The sequence below is a fragment of the Magnolia sinica genome, chromosome 19 (genome assembly GCF_029962835.1).
Source record: "Magnolia sinica isolate HGM2019 chromosome 19, MsV1, whole genome shotgun sequence".
Classification (NCBI taxonomy): Eukaryota; Viridiplantae; Streptophyta; class Magnoliopsida; order Magnoliales; family Magnoliaceae; genus Magnolia; species Magnolia sinica.
In genome coordinates, this window is record NC_080591.1 from 52267019 (window position 1) to 52290787 (window position 23769).

Here is a 23769-nt window from a genome sequence, read left to right on the forward strand (position 1 = left end):
TAATTTAAGGGGTTGAGCCCAAAATTGAAGCATATCCAAAGATCAAGTGGATCATACCACAAGAAACAATGGGGATAATGATTTCGACAGTTGAAACCATCCTTGGCCCAACAGTGATGTTTATTTGTCATCCAACCTGTTCATGAGATCATACAGACATGATGAATGGAAAACCCAAATAGAAGCTTGATCCAAAACTCCCTTGGACCCTAAGAAATTTTCAACTGTAGAAGTTCAATTCAACTGTTTACTGTGGTGTGGTCCATTAGAAAATTGGATATGCTTCAATTTTGGGCTCAAGCCATAAAATTATCTGGTAAAATAGATAGATGGAGCGGATAAAATTCATATATCATGGACGACTCCACGGGGTTTACTCAGTATAACGTAATGAGTTACTGGGCAATCTTAAACTTCTCCAGCTCCCAGTAAGTTTTTAATGGTGAAAGTTCAATCCCCACCTTGTGGTTCGCTTAATCCCTGGACGTGCCTTGGCTCATACCTTAAAATGATCCAAGAAAAACGTGGATAAAACACTTACATCACTGTGGGCCCCACAGAGCCCTGCCTGGACGGTAATCTGCGTCCACCCTCCCCAAACGCAGATTGGCTACTCCTCTGTGGGCCCCACCATGATGTATGTGTTTCATCCATGCAGTCCATCTATTTTTCTAGATCGTTTTATGATATGGGAGTAGCCAATCCGTTACCCCCCACCCACCCTTGATTTTTGGGCAGGACCCACCGTGTTGTGTTTATGGAAACCAGGCCGTTCAACCCTTCATCTGGACAACAAAATCAGGTGGGGCTCCGGAGAAAATCAAAGGTAGCATCCCTTCCCTCGTTTCCTGTCATGTGGCCCACCTAAGTTTTGGATAGAGCTTTTTTGAGCCCTTTGGGTTTGTTGAGGTGAAACATCTTATGGGTCAGTTCAATGTCACGCACACATCACGTGGGCCCAACATCAGCCCAGGGCACACATCACGTGGGTCCAACATCAGCCCAGTGCCACCGCTGGATCCATGAGGCTTATGGTAGTACCACTAGCACTAGAGAACAGCTCGTTACTTCTTCTTTTTTGTCCTTTTTCTTTTTATCTTTTTCCTTTTTCCTTTTTGGGTAGGGACGAAAGTATAGCCATCAATTTATATAAACTATAATCTCTAATAACTGATGTTAACTTATATGAGATTAATTCATTTTTAGTGCAGACCAAACAGGCCCTTAGGTTTTCCGTGGTTTTCTTATATTCAAGTCTAATATCATCTGAATTCGAATAGACTTTAACTTAGATGGTGGAGATCACTACAATTAGGGGTGGCAGCAGTGGGCCCTTCGATGGTGTCAGGATAACATTTCTGAACAGAAGGTGTCGGGCCTATCAGTCTGAACCTATTCAAATTTCTGTCTTTTGATCATTGCGGACCAGCGACATTGCCAGCCCCAATCCTGATTATGTATAGATTAGGACATCCTAGAGAGAGAGAGAGAGAGAGAGAGAGAGAGAGAGGGCAATTTGCCATTTGATTCGTTGGATAGGTGATCAGCCCATGTAGAAGATGGGTGGTGTGGGTCGCACAGCTTGTGTTAAACCATTTAAGGCCAAGTTTCCTTTCTTTCTTTCACAGGTAAGATTAGAACGTGTGGGTCCCACGGACTGTGTCACACTGCAAAGGATTTAGTTGGGTAATGTTTACATCATGATCATGGTTGGGTAACGCGTACATGATGATGATGATGATGACCGCAAAGGATTTTAAACCGTGGATTCGGCTTTAGGAGAATTTGTGCTTACAGAGTACAAGGCTAACTACAAGTGGCATTCTTCATACATTTTCCATTCTGGTGTTCCGAGACCTGCACATGCACCAGATACAAGAATCAATCCGAGCATCTACACATCATTGACCCCCACATCACTGCCCTAGACATTACTTGGCTGCATCTCTACATGAAAGATCAGCATCATAGATTAAAGAAAAAGGCATGAGCGCAAAATGGTAGATATCGGCACCTAACCTCATTTGCATATATATATATATATATATATATATATATATATATATATATATATATATATATATATATTGTGCTTCTTTTTCTCGAGGGGTAAACAAATTAGTACTAGTTCTTTCCCAAAAATGGAAAATGCTAGCAAATCAATCAGGATCATAGTTCAAAAACCAGAAAAACTCAGAAGACCCAACCTGACTCAACTTGATACTTGATTAGAATAAATTGAAAATAATAGAGCCTGTTTGGAACATGGGATTAGGTGGGATTGGGTGGTATAGAATTACATTTGGTCCCATGCAAATTCCATCCATCGTTTGGACATGACGGAAAGGATTGGATTAATACAGGTATCATATCATCCAGTCCCAACAGTAGATTATGCAGATTTATGGTAGATTTCAAAATCCACTACATTTGTGGGCCCTACATTGATGCATGTGTTTTATCTATGTCGTCCATCCATATGCGCCCTTTACAAGTGACATTCAAGTTGCATATACGTGTACAGGTGACCAGCATCAATTGTGAAATCCAGTCTGTTGATTACAATTCCCTGGTCTACCAAACGCAAGTTTCACTTAATGAATTGTTTCTCCTAGAGGAAGAATTTGGCCCCAAACATGGGATTAGATGGTCAAAATACCATGGTATTTCCAAACATTTTTTTTACACGCACTCACACCCCACACACCCACGCCACAGTGGGATTTTACCACAATGGGTGCTCGAACCCATGGCCTCGTTTTGAAACTCTTGTGAGTCTACCACCGTGGCCTGAGTAATGGTATTTCCAGACATGCAATCATTGTACAATAGTGGGTTTAATTCCATCTAATGCAATTCCGTACCATTTAATCCCACGTTCCAAACAGGCCCTTATGATTAGCAATAGATATTTAAAATAGTTTATCTTGTACAAGTAATATAAAAATAACTCGAAACAATTACACTACCATTGCCACATCGGTTAAGGTCCCCTCCCAAAGGTGATGTTGGGGGTTCGAATCTCACTTCCAGCATCTCTTTTCTAATAAAATTCCACCCAAGGCTAGCTCAAAATATTGCTGATTCAAATCTACTCCGCCAAGCTTCGAGTCGAGTCAATGAGTTTTGGAAGTGAGAACAGGATAGGTGTGCGTAAATAGAGAGGGAAAAACCTGGAACTAATCGGTTTGCTGGATTTTTAAATATGGTGCTTTTCACTTGAGCAATGATCAATGTGGGTCTCTCTCCTTCCTACACAACAAAGTTAGGGTCGTTCAGTTCTGTTTCTTCTATTATGATTAAAGGTTCAGGAAGAAACATGTCAAGAAGGTTGGTTGATGTTGTGGTTGCGGGTTACTATTAGCCCATCACTTTCTGGCCAGCCAAGCTGCCCTAACCTCTTTCAAAGCCTTAAAAGTATTGACATGATGACAGAAGACTAATTCAAAAGTTCATACTCCCAGATAAATGCTGCCTGATAGAGATTGGTGATCAGTAGTTGAACTAGAGCAAGTACCTTACTGAGTTTATAGGAGGAACCACAGAAACATACCAAGCTGCAACCTGATGATGAGACACATCAGACACTGCAACTTGATAAGAAGACACATCAGACACGAGTGGATCGGAAAAGGGTATAGTGATTTTTTGCAAATGACCAAAACAGCCCTCAGCTCTTACTGAAGATCCATTCCTCTGGGAGGCCACGGTCAACATACAGAGTTAAGGATATGAAAAATCTATGATACCACATTATCACCATCAGATGGGTAGTTTGAACCCAAGAACAAGTTAGATGGTGACAGCCTCTCTTGCAGTTTAACCAGTGGAGGTACTTGCAGAGAATAACCCAATTTTCTTTCCTTCAAAAAAAAAAAAAAAAACACTTCATTTTTTTCCGATGGATCCACTCACCTGGTCAGCATATTTCTTTTTTGGTAGTCAAGCCTAAGGTTAGAACTGAAATCAGTATAGTTCCTGTAGCATTTGATTGTAATATTCTCTGTTGCAACCTAATCAAGCCTCCTTTTCACCATGACTTTTAGTTCCATAAATGGACATGAAAATCATGGCAAGCAGATCTTTTTCTTTTTCTTTTTTTTGAAAGATCATGGCATGTGGATCATGCTGCAAAAGACTAAAATACCCTAGTGATAAAAGCATGCCCTGTACTGCCAGGATTTTAACTACCTGAGAAAGATTGACAGGAGAAATTTACAGTTTAATCATGTGAGGATACTCCGGCCAGTTGGAATACTAATGAAGTTACATTTAGGAAAACCTCAGCATGCTGGAATTGTTTGGGCAAAACAACAAGTCATGCTGAATACACCAATGCATACAGTAAGAACTTGCAAGATACCTTCAGTTCCTATAGATATGGAGAGGTTAGTCTTCCAGACTCCCCTGCCGCTCAAGCTCGATTACATTTGCAGCCAGAGACTTTCCACTGCCATTTTTTGTACTGTTACTGCCCCTGCACTGTAGCAGCTGTTCCCGGAGAGTCTGGACAAGTTCATTGAGCCTCTGAATGTTCTTCTCCTGAGATAATATTATCTGCAACGAATAAAATGGTCATAAGTTTTTTTTTCTTTTTTTTTAAGGTAAGGAAAATATTTATTAAAGAAGGCACCAAAGAAGAGGTGAAATACAACAAGAAAAGCCCAGACAACAAGGACCAGTCAATATGGTCATGGGCCTTTATAAAAGATATCTAAGCTATTACATCTAGCTTTGCCCTCTTAAATACATCCATTACCAACCCGCTTTTGTTTTGGAAGCACCTATTATTCCTCTTACCCCAAAGAGTCCAATTTACCAACAACAAATAACCACTTTGGTCATTAATAAGATTTACAAGGTGAAAGGACCCATAAAAAAAATAAAATAAATAAAATAAAATAAAATAAAATAAAGAAGAAGAAGAAGAAGAAGAAGAAGAAGAAGTAGAAGAAGGGAAAGATGCTCCAATAAGGTATGCCAAAAGGGTTACATAATGGACATTACGTAATGGTAATAGTGGTAACTGTTATGTATACAGGGCCGAAATGGCCATAACAGCCCCACAATGGTCCTTAAGAGGGCCGAAACACATTTTTTTCAATTAAATAAATAAATAAATAAAAAGCTATAACGGCCGTTATGGCCCTTATCGTAACAGCATCAGCAATGACCATTATGGCCAAAGTTACTGTTATGGAATACCTTGTGCTCCAGTTCTCTCTAAGCACTACAAGTTATAGTGCTCCTAGCTGCATTAGGACACATGATCTAATCAACTGATTTAGACTGTTCATTAGGTCTGACATAGATTTCATGGGCTACTATGCAAATATTACACAAATCTGACAATCATAACCATCTGATCATTAGCCTTTAATATGAACGGTTAAGGTCATCTACACAAAAATAGGTCCAATCAACAATCTGATCTATCTATTTTTTGGGCCTCATCACAGATTGCTTATGATTCTCAAAAGCCACATTTGTTAGGCAATCATAACCACCACATCCATGGCTATGAAAAAAGAAGGCTACAAAAGCAAGGACAAATCAAGATGGATTAGCTCATCCGATCAGTGCAATTTTTCCCTAGTGGCCCACAAAATGTACTCTGGACTTAATAGACAATTTAGATCTATCAATTGGACTGTCCAAGTGACAAATACAACTAGGAGCACTATTCAGAGCACTGGAGCATTTCTCAAAGAAAAATATGAAGATTCAATGCTCATTGGCAGTCTGCCAGATTCCAAGCTAAGAGTTCAATTTCATAAGACTCCTTATCCAAAATGGCATTAAGCTTCCTCCTGCAATGAGGACTCAGATCATTTTTATTTCTTAGAAATCCTCCTTGTAGAAGTAGAACAATATGCTTTTTTTGCCTGTTTGGATACTAAATTGAACTGAATTGCAATAAAATCAGATTGAATATAAAAGAAATGACCAGAAAATGGAGCCACCATTTCAAATCATAATGACAACCACTTCTAATTTCCATGCCTATTCAAGTTGGAACTGAAATGTTCGTAATTTGAATTCAGCGATCAGTGTCCTTTCATGATGAAATGGGCCTGGCCCAACTTTGGTCATTTCCACTTCAACAAACTGAACTACTATAAATACAAATTGGGGACTAAACCAGTTGCAAGGAAGGTTTATAATCAGTGTATTTGGGTACTGTACCGTTCACCACCAATATGGCCCCCTATCATCCCATGGCACCCTGTGTCGGGCTGTTTCAGGCCAATACAGTCGTATCGTTCATGAACGATAATGGTAATATGTACCAGTTTCGGATAACACTGCAAAACCTTGGTTGCAGGTAACTTTTTTAATTAACTGGTGACTAACAGCTCCCAGTAACAGCAAACCAAATTCAATTGACCACAAAACCAGTTCCCAGAAACTTTTTGATTACGAAGACTAACAGGTAACAACTCCCCAGCAACAGTAAACTAAATCCAATTGAGGACCAAACCCATTCTGGGAAACTTTTTATAAATTGGTGACTGGCACTAAACCAAATTACCAATGAAATTGCGGTAGAACCGCTATAGTAGAAATATGGAAGTATGTCCAAGTGTCCTAGAGGGGGGTGAATAGGACTTCTCAAAAATTATTTTCTTATAACAACAAACAATGCCTAACTTTAATCAAAATGAATAAGGCAAAGTAACTATATGGCTTCCAAACCAATAGAGGGTCTAGGCTTACACAAGATTTTCATGTAAAGAAACAAGCTTATAAAGATAGTGTATGTGCTAGTGTGTGGGATGTGATTTCTATTAGTACTTGTGCATTTACTAAATCATGCATCATAATAATCATTTGATATACATAAGCATAATTCGATTAATGCACAAAAAGCAATCCCAAACACAATCATATATAGTGGTTCGGCTACTTGCCTACTCCACTCCCGGCGGACGCACTCTCTCCTAGAGTGTACCAGATTTCACTATCCAATGGTTTTAAATTAGGTTAACTATGAACCTTCACAACCTACACAAGGTTAACTAATGAACCTACACAAGGTTGCCTTAGGTGCCTACATAAGGCGACGAGTCCTACACAAGGACACAACTAGGAGCCTACACAAGGCAATATGTCCTTCACAAGGACACGTATTCTCCCATCAGAGGCCTACAAAGAGGTCTTGGCAAGTTTGTCACTCAAACTCTGAATCCCAATCCTACACAAGGAAAGGGCTTCAGACTCAATGGACTCTTTATACTTACAAAAAAGTGAGTAAGCCCCTTTTTCGCACAATCTGAAGGTCTTCAATGTTGATGAAGAGTCTTCAACTCTCTTGAACTGCGACCATTTTTGATACTTCGATCAATGCTCCGAGGTTGTGAGGTTTAGGGTGTTGTTGTTCTTCTCTATTTAGATGATGTGATTTAAACACATAGAGAAGATTCTCATGAGCTACGCATTCAAGAGTTCCAAAACAATGATTTGCCTATTGAGTGCTTTTGGAAACTCATTGAATGCTTAGAGTTCTTAATTCAATCTAAGCAATGAAGATTTGAGTAAATGGTTATGCCTAGGATTGAATAATGACCTCTAATGGGAAAGAGGGAATGAGGAAAAGGGTATTAATTCTTGAAGCAACTCTCTCAAACTCTCTTTAATTCTGGCTCATTTTACAATAAGCAAGCCATGTGTATTTATAAAGTTGAAATCCCAAAGGTTAAAAACCGGGCAGAAATCTGTCATTGTCAATGCTATCGAGTAGTCTTCGATTACATCGAAATTTGAAATTTGATATTATCGAGCCTTATTCAATTGCATCGACATTCTACATTCATATATTCATTTTTGTGTAGAACAGATTCTGTTTGCTCTTATCGAGCACCTTTCGATTCCATCGACGTGCACTTCGATGTAATCGAGAGGAGGTTCGATCCCATCAGATTCTCTTTAGAAAAATTACATTTGGCTGCTAGAAGATTTTGTCCCAATTTTCGATACAATCGATCATCATTCGATGCTATCGAATTTTGAAGTTCGATGACATCAAATGGTCTTCGATGTATTCGAAAAGATGTATATACCTGAATGGCTTGCTGGACAAAATGTTCCTGATTTTTTATGTAATCGAACAGTCTTTGATTGCATCGAGAATTTACTCTCGATGTAATCGAATGTGACTCGATTATATCGATGAACGCTTAAAAGAATATTTTGTGTAGAGGGAGTGCCCCAAATCGATGCCATCGAAGCAGGTTCGATGCTATCGAAATTTGAATTTCGATATCATCGAACTCTATTCGATATAATAGATATTTCTCAGCAGATGTGATTTTGTTGCTGGACAGAATGGGCCTATTTCTCGATACAATCGAACCATGTTCGATATAAATGAAAATGTCTTCGATTGCAAATCAATGAAATCAATTTTACCTGTATAGTTCATGTTTACTCGTCTAATATTCTAAGTGTTCAAAACTTAAGCTTACTAAAAGATGATTTAAGATGTATTGGGGGTAAGACTTAATTAAATGGGATTATATACCTCAAGGGTTTGGTTAGGGAAGTGAGGCTTCATTTACCTATTTGGAGCACTCGAGCTTCTTCCTGGTTGAGGTCTTGATCTTGTAATCTTCATCTTGGGATTCACTTGAAGACTAACTCAACACTCACGTAATCTGACAAACCAGGGCACTTTCAACCAAGAGGGAAATAGATCCACGGTCTTCTCTCTGATTTTTTATTTTTTTTTTTAAGATGACAACTTCATTAATTTAGCGGCCGAAGTCTAAAAGTATACAAAAGAAAGGAAAAGGATACAAAAAAAACCCAGAAACAAAAGCCCAATGAAAGCAAGAAGCCTCTACAATGAAGCCGCAATGATGCAAGACATGAAAATTAAATATGATATGCGAGATTTCAGGCTTAAGATCACGTTAGTTCATAAACAATTACACAAATTCCATATCCCACATGAAAGTCCAAACATTCAATTAAGGGGAATCTATGCGGGTCCAGGCCTACACATGATAGGGTTGGATCAATAAAAATTATGAACCAAACGATACTCAAAGATAAGAAATAATCATCCACACATGCATAGTAATCAGTCCCTAATCCAAAGGATTCAAAAATTCCAATTCGGGGAACCCTAGGGTAAGAAAAGGGGCATAAAATTGGAGATTTGAGTAATTTAGGGTTAGGTTTAGGGATTTTGGGTGAAAGTGGAGTGAAAGAGAGGAGAGACAAACCAGAGAAGTACCGCACGCGTGGACAACAACAATGGCCCAGATGCATGTGCATGTGATCCCGGCCGCATATGTGTGGGGCCCACTATTCAAAAAAAGGTCACCTTGGCCCTGGTCGGCCAGGAATGGACTCCAAAACCCTCAAATCTCAGCTTGATCAGATGCACGGTTAGTGCGTGGTGCTCCGCCGAAGTTTCAGACTCCTGCAGGGCCAGATTCTGAAAATCTATTGTAAAGAGAAAAACTGCTGTAACTATTGATGGATTTGCAGATGGAATGCTTGTAGGAGGAGAAATATGGATGGAAGAAGGTGGGGGTGAATCGGGATAGATGTGACTTCACACCACGGTAGTTAGCCCTTCGAAGAATGGACTTTGCACCCAATTAGGTTTTCATAACTCTGAAAGGAGCAGGAAAACGCAGCAATTTTTATTCATCTTCATTGAATCAAAAGAGCTACAAGGGGTGCCTATTTATAGGAAAACCCTATACCCCAAAACTCGCGCCATGTGCGCGGCCTATTACTTGGCGATGAAGTAAACTAAAATAAAAACCAAACAAAGAAATCTAAAGCATTCATGATGTTCTAAATAATATCAATAAGCAATACCTAAAATATGAGATCAATCCGACTAGTGGGTCATGATCATGAAATTCCATGATGGGCTTTACTTGACTATCGGGCCCACTCTTTTGAACAAAACTTCGTCTTTTGACTAGGAGGCCCTCCCTGGACGTCGTCAACGAGCCAGATCGACGGTGGGGTCCTCCTTCGTACGTACGTGCGTAAGGGGGTGGCGTGCATGCGCGTGTGCGCATGATGTCCCCATCACATAGCGACCCACTTGATGACAGAAGCTCTCGCTCTTAAGGAAGATTTCCTTAGGAGAGAAACGAATGTCCCAAAAGCATCTATTGTTTCTCTCAAACCACACAGCCCAAAACCCTGCCAAGAGATCCAATTGTCGTCTCCTATCAGTAATAGAGCCGAAAACTCCTACATGCCATTGCCGAAAGAAATCCTCGATAGAAGTTAGAAGAACCCAAGCCACCCCAAAGAGATTGAAAAAGCTATCCCACACTTCCTTAGAGAACGCGCAATGCATGAATAGATGATTTACCGATTCCTCCTCCCGCAAATACAATGGACACGCATTAACTATAAATAGACCTCTCTTCCTTAAATTGTCTATCGTAAGAACTTTGTTCCAACCCATGAGACAGGCGAAGACCACCACCTTAGAAGGAGCCCCATATGACTAAATGGGGAAAGAGCGGGCTTTAACACCAACAAACAGGCCTCCTGATATCTGTGTGGCAAGAGATTTAGCCAAGAACTGCCCCTCTTTAGAATGAAGCCAGCAAACCAAGTCTCCATTCTTCGAGAGAGTCACTCGTGCAAGCTACTTTGGGAGGGCCACCAACTCTTCCACCTCTCTCCTGGGGATCTCTACCACAAAGGGGTCCACATCTGCCTGACTGATTTGACATGTAGCAATGAGCAATGACGATGTCCAAATTCACCACCACTTGGGCTGATCTTGGGTAAGACTCTTAACAATTTTCTCCCTCCTAACCAAACATCCTTCCAGCCACAGTCCTCTCTAATGATAGAGATATAAACATGAGAGAGTCAAGGGTTCCATCAACCAACCAATTCTAATATTTTTGTTTGTTGCACAAGTGCGAAGAAGAGGAGAGGGCAAGAGAGGCATGATTTTAAGACTCGTCCGAGTTGATTCGGATTTGGTGGTACCTGATCCGATTCGATATCATCAGTCGCCCCCCTGAGCCACCCTCAACTTGGTTGAGTGGCGACTCGACTTGGGGACAAACAAGTCAATCCGAGTCTCTAGGTCTTAAAACCATAAGGAGAGAAACAACATCTATTTTGAATGGAGCAAGTGTAAAATCCTAGAAAGTGAGAGAGAGAGAGAGAGAGAGAGAGAGAGAGAGAGAGAGAGAGCGAGAGAGGGAGCAGCAGGAGTGTTATATAGAGCACAAGACAAGCAAAACCATCATGCTACTATGGCCATTGCTCTGATTGACTGACAGTCATTTTTAAATTGTTCATAGAGTAGGGATGGTCTCTTAAGCAATGCTAATACTTGGAAGTTGTAAGAGTCAAAAAGTTCTCACAACATATTGAATTTTGATACCCAAAAATTTCGCACTCGTGCATTTACACGAGTACTTACCCTCATGTACATCCCAATTTGAACCCGCGCTTTTAGGATAATGACACTTGAACGCATACATCAAACACACACTTAAACCCTCGTTCACCTCGTAACAACCCTTGAGACCCATTATACCTTTGCATACTAGATCAGTCACCAAACCAACCGTTAAGATAGTTACTTATCACTAGAAGAAGACATCCGACAGTTCATTACGCTTTTGGACAGCTCGATCATGACAAACTAACTTTAGGATCACCACATCCATTCATGTAAATATCAATATGTAAATCTGACCCATTTAACTCATCTTTTTTTTCTTCTTCTTCTTCTTTTTTTCTTTTTTCTACACGCACACATATCCCACACACTCATGCCGTAGTGGAATTTCACCACCTATGGGCACTCGAACTCTTTAACCAGGTGTTGAAACTCCTAAGAGTCTACCACCTGAGCAAGAGTAAGGACCCCCATTTAAACCCATGTATAAACCTATCTTACCGTTGAGATCATGATCCAACGACCCCACTCCCGAATACATGCACATACACACCCCCCTCTAGTCATCCCAAGCCTACACATCATAACCCACTTGATCTATCATCAATCCAAACTACTACGATTACTCTTCATGAGCCAATTACGTTATCCAACCGTTCAATCTCAATTTGGATAATCACATCAATATCAAATTGACAAGATCTGATCTGAAATGTTTATAATCGATCGACCCCAAATCTAAATCCTCCATCATGATCTTCTCGTGACCCCCAATCAATCCACAATTGTCCACCTCTGGTTCAACCAACCACCATCCATTTCATATATTTAAAGCCCAATCATCAACCTAGGAGTATTTCATCAATTGGTAGCTCTCTCCATGGTTTTCGATCTTGCAGCCCACCAAAGTTACAAATCGACCTCATTTTTAGCCCATACCCTAAAACGATCTAACAAAATTGATGAACGAAGTAGATTTCTCACAACATCTTGGTGGGGCCCACTACCCCAACCATTTAAAAAATATATATATGATAATAGTATCAAAATCAGGCAGCGACGTGCGTTGACTAGCAACGCACGTAAACCCCCCTTCTACGTTTCTTCTCCATTAGCACTCGGTAGGTTATGCACCCACCTCCAATACGAACCACCCATCACTGCGGAACCCATGATCTAAACCGTCCATCAAAGTGGGCCCCAATGAGGTTTCAACTATCAGCATTTCCCTCACACTGTTTGTTGTCTTACGGCCCACCTGAGTTATGAATCTGTCTCATATTTTGATCTTTGCGCTATCTTGATATAGTGAACCTGATGAATGCATTGGATTTCTCCCTAACATCACGATGGACCCCACCAAGCCCCAACAGCGTCCAAAGAATCCGCCAAAGCAGGATTCTTCTACCCATTTTCATTTGCGAGTGGCACGGCGTCTCAACCTAACAACAACTAATCAAAACCATTCGATTTTTGGATTTCAATCACCAACCAACAATTTGTCGCACTAGCACATTCCAGCATTGACAACCAATCAAAAACACCAAAGCCCGCTTTATTTTCCACGTTTACAGTGTGTGGAAGTCGAAACCCTTCAAACTGCAAACCCATTAGGTAAATCAATCCGGACCCTCGATCCTTCTTATCCACAAGCTCTGTGGGACCCATCAAAACCATCCACCACTATTTGTTCAAAGAAATATGCCCCAGGCCGAATTCTACCATTAAAGCCACCATTATCTCCCGATCTTGAACCCATTGTCGAGCCTTGTAAAAACTTTGATTCTAAGAGCTAATCCACCACAGAAACACCTCACGATCAACGTATAATAATCACCAAACATGATTCAAATCCAGCGTGTAGAAATAGAAAACTCTTGTAAACAGCAAACCGGTTGTGATAACTTGTTTTTGAAACCCTACGTGCGTGATCGTTTGATGTTAATTCCTTATATAACTGGATTTCAAATTTTGAAAGTTTATACCCAAAAAAAAAAAAAAAAAAAACCTTCGCCAAAGAGATTAGGAAAAAAAAAAAACGAGAGAAGGAAAGAGAGACCATGTGAGAGCGAGTGAGAGATCAAAAGCGGGAAGAAACCCAGTGAGTCACTGACTTGATAAGTTGTTGGTTTCCCATGTTCGTTTCCTGGACATGATTCAGAGAATGAATTAGAAGAAGAAATGAGAAGGGAAGAAAAGAAGAAGAAATCGAGAGATTGAAAGAGAGTGTGTGTGGTGAATCGCGACCCACACCCACCAAATCACATTGATCAGCCAGGCTCATTGTTGGACGTCCTAGATCAGAAGAACTAGAGAAGAAAACAGAAGAGATCAAAGGAGAATGAGAGAGAAAAGAAGAAGAAAGAAAGGAGAAGATCGACTCAGCGAGTCAACCCGCTGAGTCGCCACATCCAAGCCAAACCCGGGGTTGAATCAGGCTTTCATCAGCACCATTTAAGAGGTGTGCATTTTCTACAACCTCCCAACTTAAAAAACAACTTTAATTGTATCATTGCAAATCTAGTGAGTCATTGAGTCGACTCACCAAATCATTATGTTGATTGTTGTATTTTCGATCCAGAACGACCAAAAACCCTAGATTGATAGAAATGTAATCAATATGTGATTCCATGTAGTGAACTTCGTCGATTCACGTTAAAACACTTTCCAAGTCACATCAAGCCATCTCTTGTATAATTGCATCCAACTAAGACGAAGTAAAACCAAACCCGGTTGAGTGCACACTATATTCAAGTGGGTGATCACTCCCATTCTTTGTAAACTCCAAGTTTATACCAATATTCTATGCTTGGTTTTAGTCTTCCATACAATGATTTAATTGACTTGATTTTGGTTAATGTCGTAGAACGATAATGCTTTTTAATTAAACCTTGAGTTACCATGCTTTCTATCTTGAATTAAGTTTGGATATAATCTTGCTTTTATTTACATGCTTAACATATGTGGAATCGTTGATAGATTATGTGGTCATGCGATTATGTTTAAGTTGTTCATTTATTGTATTTGGATGTGAATTTAAATTGGAAATATGGGTGCTCTGCCCTGGGTTATTCCTTAAAAGATTTGCATGAGTGCTCTGCCATGGGTTATTCCCTACAAGATCAACACGGGTACTCTGCCTTGGATTGCTCATACAAGATCTCGAGAAGAAATGTTACAATTTAATTTATATTTCATGAGTTAGTCATAACACTTGCAATATCCTGCGATCTTAATATCTCTCTATTTATGTTTCCTTAATTGATGCTTCATAATTCATGTATATGTTGTGATTTTATATATATATATATATATATATATATGGAAATTCCAAATTTTGAGTATGAAATGACCTCACTGGGCCGTTATGCTCACCCCATCTAGTGTTCGCAATATCGATATTATCGGTATCGCAGTCTAGCAATATGAAATCCACTGGAAGATACTTAGGAAAAAAAATAAAGGAATACTTGGTATCGATCAACATATCGCTAAATATCAGCCGATATTCCTAAATATTGCACGATATCAATAAAAATCGTGCGCTATTATTACTTTTATTGCGATTTTTTCGCTGATAACGTTGTACAACACTTACCCAGTCACAGGGCTATTGTAGCCACCTACCAAATTCGTCAATAAAAGGGTCGGGATATAGGGAGACTCGGACATCGTAAATATTCAAAAAAATCGGAGAAAAAATGAGAAAAAAAAAAAAAAAAGATTTCAAGATGGTGGATTTGGTACCTAAAAAATGGTTGGCTCTGATCGGAAGCTTCACTTGGTGGGCCATTTATGTAGTGTTGAGGATGGTGGATAGTGAAACGAATCCATCAATGGGGTCGTTGTATCCCTCCATACAATTGATGAAAGAAGCTATCCAAGCTAAAGCCCCCAATGCATATAAGTGGGTGCATGCAATAATAGATGACCGTTGAGAGATGACACTTTCCCACCTACTACATGAGGCTAGTAAGTACTTATATACTTTTCTTTGTCTATATGGTCCAGTACTTCGCTATTAATGTCTAAATATTTAAATCAAGTTGGTTTTCAGCGTATTTCCTAAATCCAAAATACCACTACAGCAAGAATCTATATGCTGACAATGAACTGAGGAAGGTTGTACATGAAGTGTACAAGCACTTATTCCCTGACTGTCCAGGGAAAGGCACATTCGGTACCAAGGAAAATATATTCCGCACCTACATTCTCCATATATGTATCTTAATGATTTCATACTTACCCTTGGCTACTATATGCCATCAACAGATTGTTAAATTCCACAATGTAACTGGAATGTTCGGGCCGCAAAGATGTCAAGTACCACCATGATGCCATGTGAGTGGCTACATTTAAAGTTAGTTTTCATATTATTGTACACAATTTGAAAATAAGAAATAACTTTAAAGTTTGCAGGCGAATGGTGGGCCATGTATAGGACTGATTGCGAGGTTTTAAAGCGGCTGGTTGTTTGTGTGCTCCCGCAGACAGTCTCCTCACCTTGTGAAAGAAATTGGAGCACATTCTCCCTCATCCACACAAATAAGCGCAACAAACCGGGGTACGACCGGCTTCAGAAGCTAGTGTATTGCCACTATAATATAAAGCTACGAGAGAAGCTGCTCCGATCCGAAGGAAGAAGAAAAGCACAGGACCCATTGGATCTAATGACGGTCGGACAACATTCATTTATTGAGGATGAGGACGAGGACGAGGATCCAATTTACCAGTGGATTAGGTCAGATGACTTGGATACTTTGGAAGAGCGACTGGAGCCGCATGTTGCGGAGGAGGTAGCAGGACAAGGGATCGATATTGATGCACATGTGGAACAGCAGAGATCTTTTGATAAAGCATTTGACCCATTGATGAGAATTCCGATGGGCAATTCGCAACAATCACTATCACACAAGACACATGGCGAGGAGACATTGTCCAACACCAAGACAGAGTTATGTGACAGATGGATCCAATGATGGTGATAAGTCTGATGACAGCAATGGGGGTGATAGTGACTCTGGTGAGAATAGCGATGATTGTGATGATGGTAACAAGGCTGGTGCTGACGAGGGTGTGAGTCAATCTCAGAGGCATCTTAGCCCTTTCATTGGGGAGGGGGGTTTCGATCATGACACACAACACCCTGACCATGGTTCTCATCCAGGAGGACTACTGCCTCGTCTTATCTACAATAAGACATACGGGCGTCAGAGGTTACAAAAGAAAAAACACACTGATTTTGAGGAGGAGATACTGGCAAAATGCATGAGGAACACAAGCGTTCGTGGGAAGCGAGGTGGCTCTAGTTCCGGTTCACGGACAAGGGAGGGGAGCTCGACTTACAGGCCACAACATTGATATAGATCACAGACACGAGAGATTATCTCGAGTTCTATGCCACAGCATGGGTATGGATACAGAGCTGGTGGATATGCAGAGAGTGAATCCAACAGTTATGGATCATCATTTTTCGACCACGATTAGGACTTCACTTCCACATACAGGCAAGTACATGAGCAATAGTATGGATATGAAGGGTAGTATGGATACCCAATAGCTCCATCTATGCCCATTCCAAATCCATATCAGCCACAGACTGTGAGTATTACACAGTACCCATGAATGGGCGTATTAGTTCGGTTCGGAGAGGATGAGTACCAACATTATGTCAGGGAGTATCTTAATTGGCACCATTCTACTATGACCTATATAGTACTGTCGATTTGTGAAGGAGCAGTATTCTTTCCAATCTAGTCGAGATGGTGATGATGATTATGAGCCACCGCATATAACTCTGTGGGTTTAGGCCATAGCCAGTCACATCATTGGTAGGTATGTTTTATAATTTCTACTACATGTTTTGCTTTTAAATGCAGGTTGTGTTTTCATACATGTCTTAATACATTTATAAATGTTATGCATCATATTTGAATATAGTTGTCTTAGTTCAATCGAACAATGCATAAAGGAAACCTATTATATGCATTTCTTTTTAGAGATTTCATGATTTAAAAGTGTGTATTAAAGTCTTTTTTAATCATCCCTGAAGTTTCATTGAAAAATTCAACCATTTTCCCCAATGTCTCCCCATGTTTCCCGAAAAGTGCGATAAATTACATGATACAAACGATATATCCTGTGCAATAACCAATACGTATCTGTATCCCAATGGTGCGATACATTGCGCAATACCGATATTTCGAACATTGACCCCATCTAATAAACAATTTCAAGTATCAAGCCAGAGTACTCTTCTATTAGTTCTTTCATGTACACTAGGCTTAGTTGATTTCAAGTTGTCATTGTATCAAAAATTTTGTATTTATTCATTCAATATATAAGATAGTTTGATTTTCAGTTATCATTGTATTAGAAATCCTGGACATGTATTTTGTGAATATTATTTTGGTTTGGAAATTAATTCATAAGAATTCACATTTATTTCTAGTATCTTGCATTTGGATTTGTGTTAATAGTGTTAGTTGTAAAGGAATATAAAATTAATATATTTCATGGGCCTAGGATTCAGGTTTCGAGTTACCTACTCAGGTACCCAGATTTTAGGGCGTGACATGAATTACCAAACATAAAAAGCTCACAACTTCTCCACCTACTTGAAAACAAAAGAGACATCTCTATTGTTGAAAATTAAACAAATGCATGTTTCATGTGCATTAAGACAAATGAAACTGGAATGACACCACATTTTGAAACTCCCTTCCACATGCGCATGTTTCCCATGAGTTCTTTTCAATTAATAACTTGCATGACCAATCCAAATAACATATGGATAAGAGTAGTTAATGTGATGAATGGGCCATGCATGTGGAAGAATTCGTTGACTATCCTTTTCTCTAGTGTAACGTGGGTTCTTCTAATTGGTTCTTTTTTCACCTATTTATAATTGTCTGCAACCTTCCAAGCTCAGTTTAGGATCTGATGGCTAGTGGAGCAGTGGGCACTTCAACCCTATAGGCAAGATTCATTGAACTCTTACCATGATGCGGATCATGTGGAAACAAAGAAATATTAAAATTTCTTATTCCAAGATCTCAAGTTTAGTTCAAGTGAATAAGATATTAAAGGGGTCATCAGTCAATAGGATTTTGTGCCCAAGAAGTCAAAACTGAAATTGCATGGAATAGTCTAGCATGGCTAGAATTGTACACGAGTCGAACCAAGTCAAGCTTGGCACAGCTCTGGTTGGCTTGGCCATTAGCCAACCCCAACTCAAACTCGGCTCAGCTCGGTCCTCGATCTTGACTAGCCAACTCAGCTCAGTTCAGTCAATAGCTCAAGCCAGCTCGAGCGGAGTTCGAGCCTGTGCGACATTTTCTCAAACACATAAATTGCATCTTCAATCTCCCATGCTTCAAATGCAAATTAGTAAGAGCGCTTTGCAAGCATTTCATCAAACACTCAGCAAGCAACATCAAGATCAAAATATGAGAGCAATCCTACAATGCAAAGTTTTTTTTGTGGGGATTTGTTTCTTCAATCTTCCCTCAAATACGGAATTCGAGAATACCCCAATATGAGGGCAGTCCAAGAAACAACACTTTGTTAAGGCATTTCATCAAACACTTGGCGAGCAGCATCAAGTTCAAAATGACCGAGTCACCGAGCCGATTCGATCCGAGTGGATTCGAGTCATGGTTCAAGTCCAATCGAGTCAAACTCAGGCAAGCTCGAACTCAACTCAAAAATTTTTTCGAGCTCAAAAAACCAGCTCAACTCAGTCTGAATCCAATTTCGAGCCAAGGCGAGTCAAGATTTTCCGAGTCGAGACAAGCGAGCTGATCAAGCTAACTCGACTCATGTACAACTCTAACCACGGCATGCAGAAGCTTGGAAAAGCTAAGGAATGAATGGTCATATCCAAGAGAAGGGGTGAATATGACCAATTAAAATTTTGCCAATTAAAACACAATTGCTTACTTAAACTAATATGCCAATTAAAAATAAGTAAAACAATTAACACTAAGGCTTCCAAGCCAATAGTGGGTCCAATCACATAGACTACAAAGGATATACCAATTAGGCAACTAGTCTATAAACATGGTATTGAGCTTGTGTGTACTTTGCAAGTTAAGTGCTAAGCATGTTAAGTGCTAAGCATGCATATGTTTTGACTAATCAAAGATATAAGCATAAATAAGAATGTACGCAATTCAATCAATTGCAAACACAAGCATCTATATTGGTTTGGTTTTCCTACTCCACTCTCGGCGAACGCACTCTCCTTGAGTGTACTGGTATTCACTATTGGAGATTTTAAATCAAATTCACCTCTAACTTATACTAGCGTACGCTCCCGCCAGAGGCCTACACAAGGACTCACCATGTACTCGCCCGTATCGGTGGCCTACGCAAGGACTTACCACATACACACCGTGTTGGTGGCCTACACAAGGACTTACCACGTACACACCCATGTCAATGGCCTAAACTAAGACTAACACATATACTCACCCGTGTCGGTGGTGATACGGTCCTACACAAGAACCTACGCGAGTTTGGGTTACAAACTCTACACTCAATCCTACACAAGGAATGTGTGTTGACTCTTACAATTGACAACTTACTTGTCAGATTAAGCCCTTTTTGTAGCGTCTTCTTGGGTTGCTTGATCGTTGCTCTCCCTTGTTTTCAATCAACTCCCATTTTTCTCCCCCGATCATTGATGTTGATACTTGCCAATGCTTCAGCTCCAAGATCAAACACCTTGTATGCAATGCTCCATTGAGGTGACCACGGTGATGGGAGGATGGTGAAATCTCCTACAACTAATGGAAAGGTTATAATCCTAGGAGATTCACCTGTATGAGTGTTGTAGAGGGTTTAGACAAAGGATTTGCTAATAAGCTTGGGTCTAATATCTAGAACATGGTGGAGATTGAGTCCATCTTCAACATCGAGATTGGAATCCTTATTAGAGTGGTTAAGTTCAAGAAGATGAATCCAAACACATGGATTTAAAAGCTAAGAATGTGGGATATGAGTGGGGAATATCCTATGCTTCTATTGCACCAAAAACCCATCAAAATGTCCAAATACCGAATTCCCTATATATAGAACCAAGTTCTAACGGTCAAGAAAGGGTAGAAATCAGCTGGTCTGATCAATCGATCCAATCCTTCAATCAACCGAACTCTCCTTCGATCAATCAGGCAATGCATCGATCGATCGCTATAAATCCAGCATTTAGTGAATTTGTTGTTGGACGATTTGGGCCATGTTCGATCGCTCGAGACCGATCGATTGAGATTGATCAATAGCACCTATGAGTCTGCTGTTTTTAGGTAGTTTGGTTTAATAACAACTCGAGACCTCTATAGCCTATCTAAGCATGTTTAAATGGGGCTCCTAAGGCTATGGGATGATCAATCAAGGGTTTACCTATTATGGCATGATCATCTAGAGGTTTAGATTGTTTTGGGTCAAGGATTAGGGTCACCAAGGCACCTCATATACATGTTTTTTGCTCATCGATGCTCCACGTCCTCTTCTGTCTTCGGTCTTTAGCTTCCAAGGGCTCAACCGACTTCTTGACACATGGACTCACATGATTGACAAACAAGGTGCACAAATAAGTGCAAAACCCAATCCATGGTTAGGGAAGCATTATTAAATGTGTATGCAGAATGCAAATGCATAAGTGTAGGGCCAATCTGAGTCACATTTTTTTAATACAACCAGATTTCAAAGTGCTGTAAATTAATCACAAATCACAATAGATGAAACCAAGACAGTAGGAATGATTCCCAACAGTCTACTAGCCAAAAGACTCAAAAGTAGTGATCAATCACCCCCTCTTCTATCGTAAGCAACATATGCCCAAAGGGAAATAGCACATGCTATGACCCTTGGAAAAACTCCAAACATTGATTCCTTGCTCTTCTTCTTTTTTCTTTTTTCTTTTTTTGTTTAAGAGATAACAAGGTGCTACAAGAAAGGAAATAACACATGCTATGACCCTTCAAAAAACTCCAAACACTAATTTCTTCTTTTTCTTCTTTTTTCTTCCTTTTTTTTTCAAAGATAACAAGGTGCTCCAAGAAAGGGCCTTTACATACATTGACAACTAAAAGAAAGCACTAATATGAAAAGGACCCAAATGTCCCCGAATCCCATCACAATTCTAAAAGCTTGAACACAACTGGTTCAAACAGTATCGAAATTACATGATATTGGGTTCATTTGAAAGCTAACTCAATATGCTATCAAACGGGACCAATTTGTGTCACTCTAGCATTGTTTTTTATGATGTCCAAAAAGTGAATGACTAAGAAAATGATGACAATACAAAAGGAAACTTATTGAAGAAATCATGGCTTACTCTAACAATTAATTAAAAAATACAAATGCTATAAATTTAACTCTGCAGTCGGAATTTTTGCCCTCTCACTACAAGTCCCAAGGCCAGATAAAGGAGCGTTATATCAGGTTGGTAGCTGATGTCAAGCCTTGGCCACATCTTTTCTCATGATGATGAAATAAAACCATTCCATTGATCACATCATCCCCACAATGTAATCTAATTGTTGATCTTATTAGATTTATCATTAGACCATGGATCTGATCCAGATAGTCCTGCAGAATAATTCCCAACAGTCCGCTAGTTAAAAGTAGTGATCTATCACTGTCTCTGCTACCATAAGCAAAGCACCACCAAGGAAGCAACACATGAAGAACTCCGAAAGCTGAGTTTTGTACTTTAAAGAAAACATAACAGGCTGTTACAGGAAAGGAAGCCTTTATATAGACCTTTAACAACTAAAGGAATCTTGATATAATAAGAAATTAACAAAATGCACCCTATTGAAAAAACTGTCATATAGATGGGCATATTTAAATCTGATCATGTATGTGTATGTGATATGATACATGTACGAACACAAAGGTAGGTTAGTAAGAAAAGACTGATGATCTACCGTTTAACTGAGGATACGTTCCTTGTTGGAGTGGGTGGAATGGCAGAACAGGATTTGCGTAGCCAACCCCAGATAATTGGGATAAGGCTTAGATGACGATGGATCATATAATATGCTTACACAACCAAACAAACAATTAAAGGAACTAATCCTATCAGAACAGTAATGTATCAAAGACTCACTTTTTCTTTGACAATTTCGTCCTTCTTTAGAATATGCTGCTGCTTCCCAGAGATACCTGGACTTAATTCCATTTCATTACCAAGTTGTTGCTTCCATTCAAACTGGGATGTGATTATTAGTATCAGGAGCAAAAAAACCAGGACCATCGGTCTTGACATCATCGCCAGTAGCTTTCACAAATCCTGTTGAAAGATTGCATAAGTATAATCATCAAGAGAGAATACAATGCTTGGCATATTCTGCTCAGCTGGCAATCATACAGGTGGGGCCACAGTTCCGTGATCCAGATCATTGACCTAATTGGACCTGTTGTCGGTTGGCCATTTTCCATCCATTTGCAGGTCATCATTTGCAAAGATACAGCCATTTGATGGGAGGGATGTTTCATGACATATCCATCAATTACGGGCCCAAGGAACACAAAAACGTGCCGCACCTGTACAAATGTCAGGGGAGGAAAAAAAAATCGCTTTGTAGCTATTTGGGTCAACTTTACAAATCCAATAAAAATGCAAGTCAAATTATTGCAATTTGGTCTGCACACGTATTCGTGAAGTTCATGTAATTTAAATAAATAAAAATGCCTTAAACCATTTTGTATAGTCAAGTGCCATATAATGCCTTGATCATCAAAGATATTGCACAACTTAGATCCATCCATAGCCAACTTCTCATCGGACATTATAACACATGCTAATACCAGTGAAGTTAAAGGCGCTGGGTGCACTCAAGGCGCAAGGGCCCCCAGGATTCCCAAGGCTACACCTAGGTGCGAGCGTAGAGACTCTGGGCACAATTTTCTATAAAGAAAATAAAACTAATTTCAAAGCTACCGCATCTATTTGACACCACTCCTTGAAACTTATATCCATCGAAACATTCCAATGAATCAAGATGTTTCCAAGTATACCATTTGAATTGTATAAAACCATTAAGGGTGGTTTGACTCCCTCGCATCCCAGGGAGGGGGATTCCCAGAACATGGAAGCTTTTAATTCCTCACTCCCTGGAATCCAGCCCATTTGAAACGGATTCCATTAGTAAGGGGCAGTTTTTGTGTTTTGAGTCCTAAGAGGGAGGGGGGACAGATTCCCACATGAATTAAATTCCCAAAATATGCCAATTTTTAAAACCCTCTGTCAATCCCTGGAATCCAACCCACAGGAAAAGAATTCCATTAGTAAGGAGCAGTTTTTGTGTTTTGAGTGCTGGGGGGGGGGGGGGGGGGGGTGTAAATCATCCAGC

The 23769-nt window shown here is 39.8% G+C and overlaps 1 protein-coding gene and 1 long non-coding RNA gene across 2 annotated transcripts in view; both read right to left on the bottom strand.

Moving 5' to 3' along the window:
- Window positions 1–1507: 1507 nt before the first annotated feature.
- On the bottom strand, window positions 1508–3562 carry LOC131234432 (uncharacterized). Its single transcript, XR_009165708.1, has 2 exons — window positions 3518–3562; window positions 1508–1857 (listed from the first exon to the last, which is right to left on the bottom strand). It is a non-coding gene; the product is annotated as an uncharacterized LOC131234432 (long non-coding RNA).
- A 590-nt stretch (window positions 3563–4152) lies between these two features.
- Window positions 4153–23769, bottom strand: part of LOC131234431 (uncharacterized) — a 36072-nt gene continuing 16455 nt past the window's right edge. The window contains exons 2-3 of the mRNA XM_058231294.1: window positions 22524–22706; window positions 4153–4557 (exon numbers count right to left, since the gene is read on the bottom strand). Of these exons, the coding sequence (XP_058087277.1) occupies window positions 4390–4557; window positions 22524–22685 (330 nt within the window). The 5' untranslated portion in view covers window positions 22686–22706 and the 3' untranslated portion in view covers window positions 4153–4389. The remainder of the gene's footprint in view (window positions 4558–22523; window positions 22707–23769) is intronic.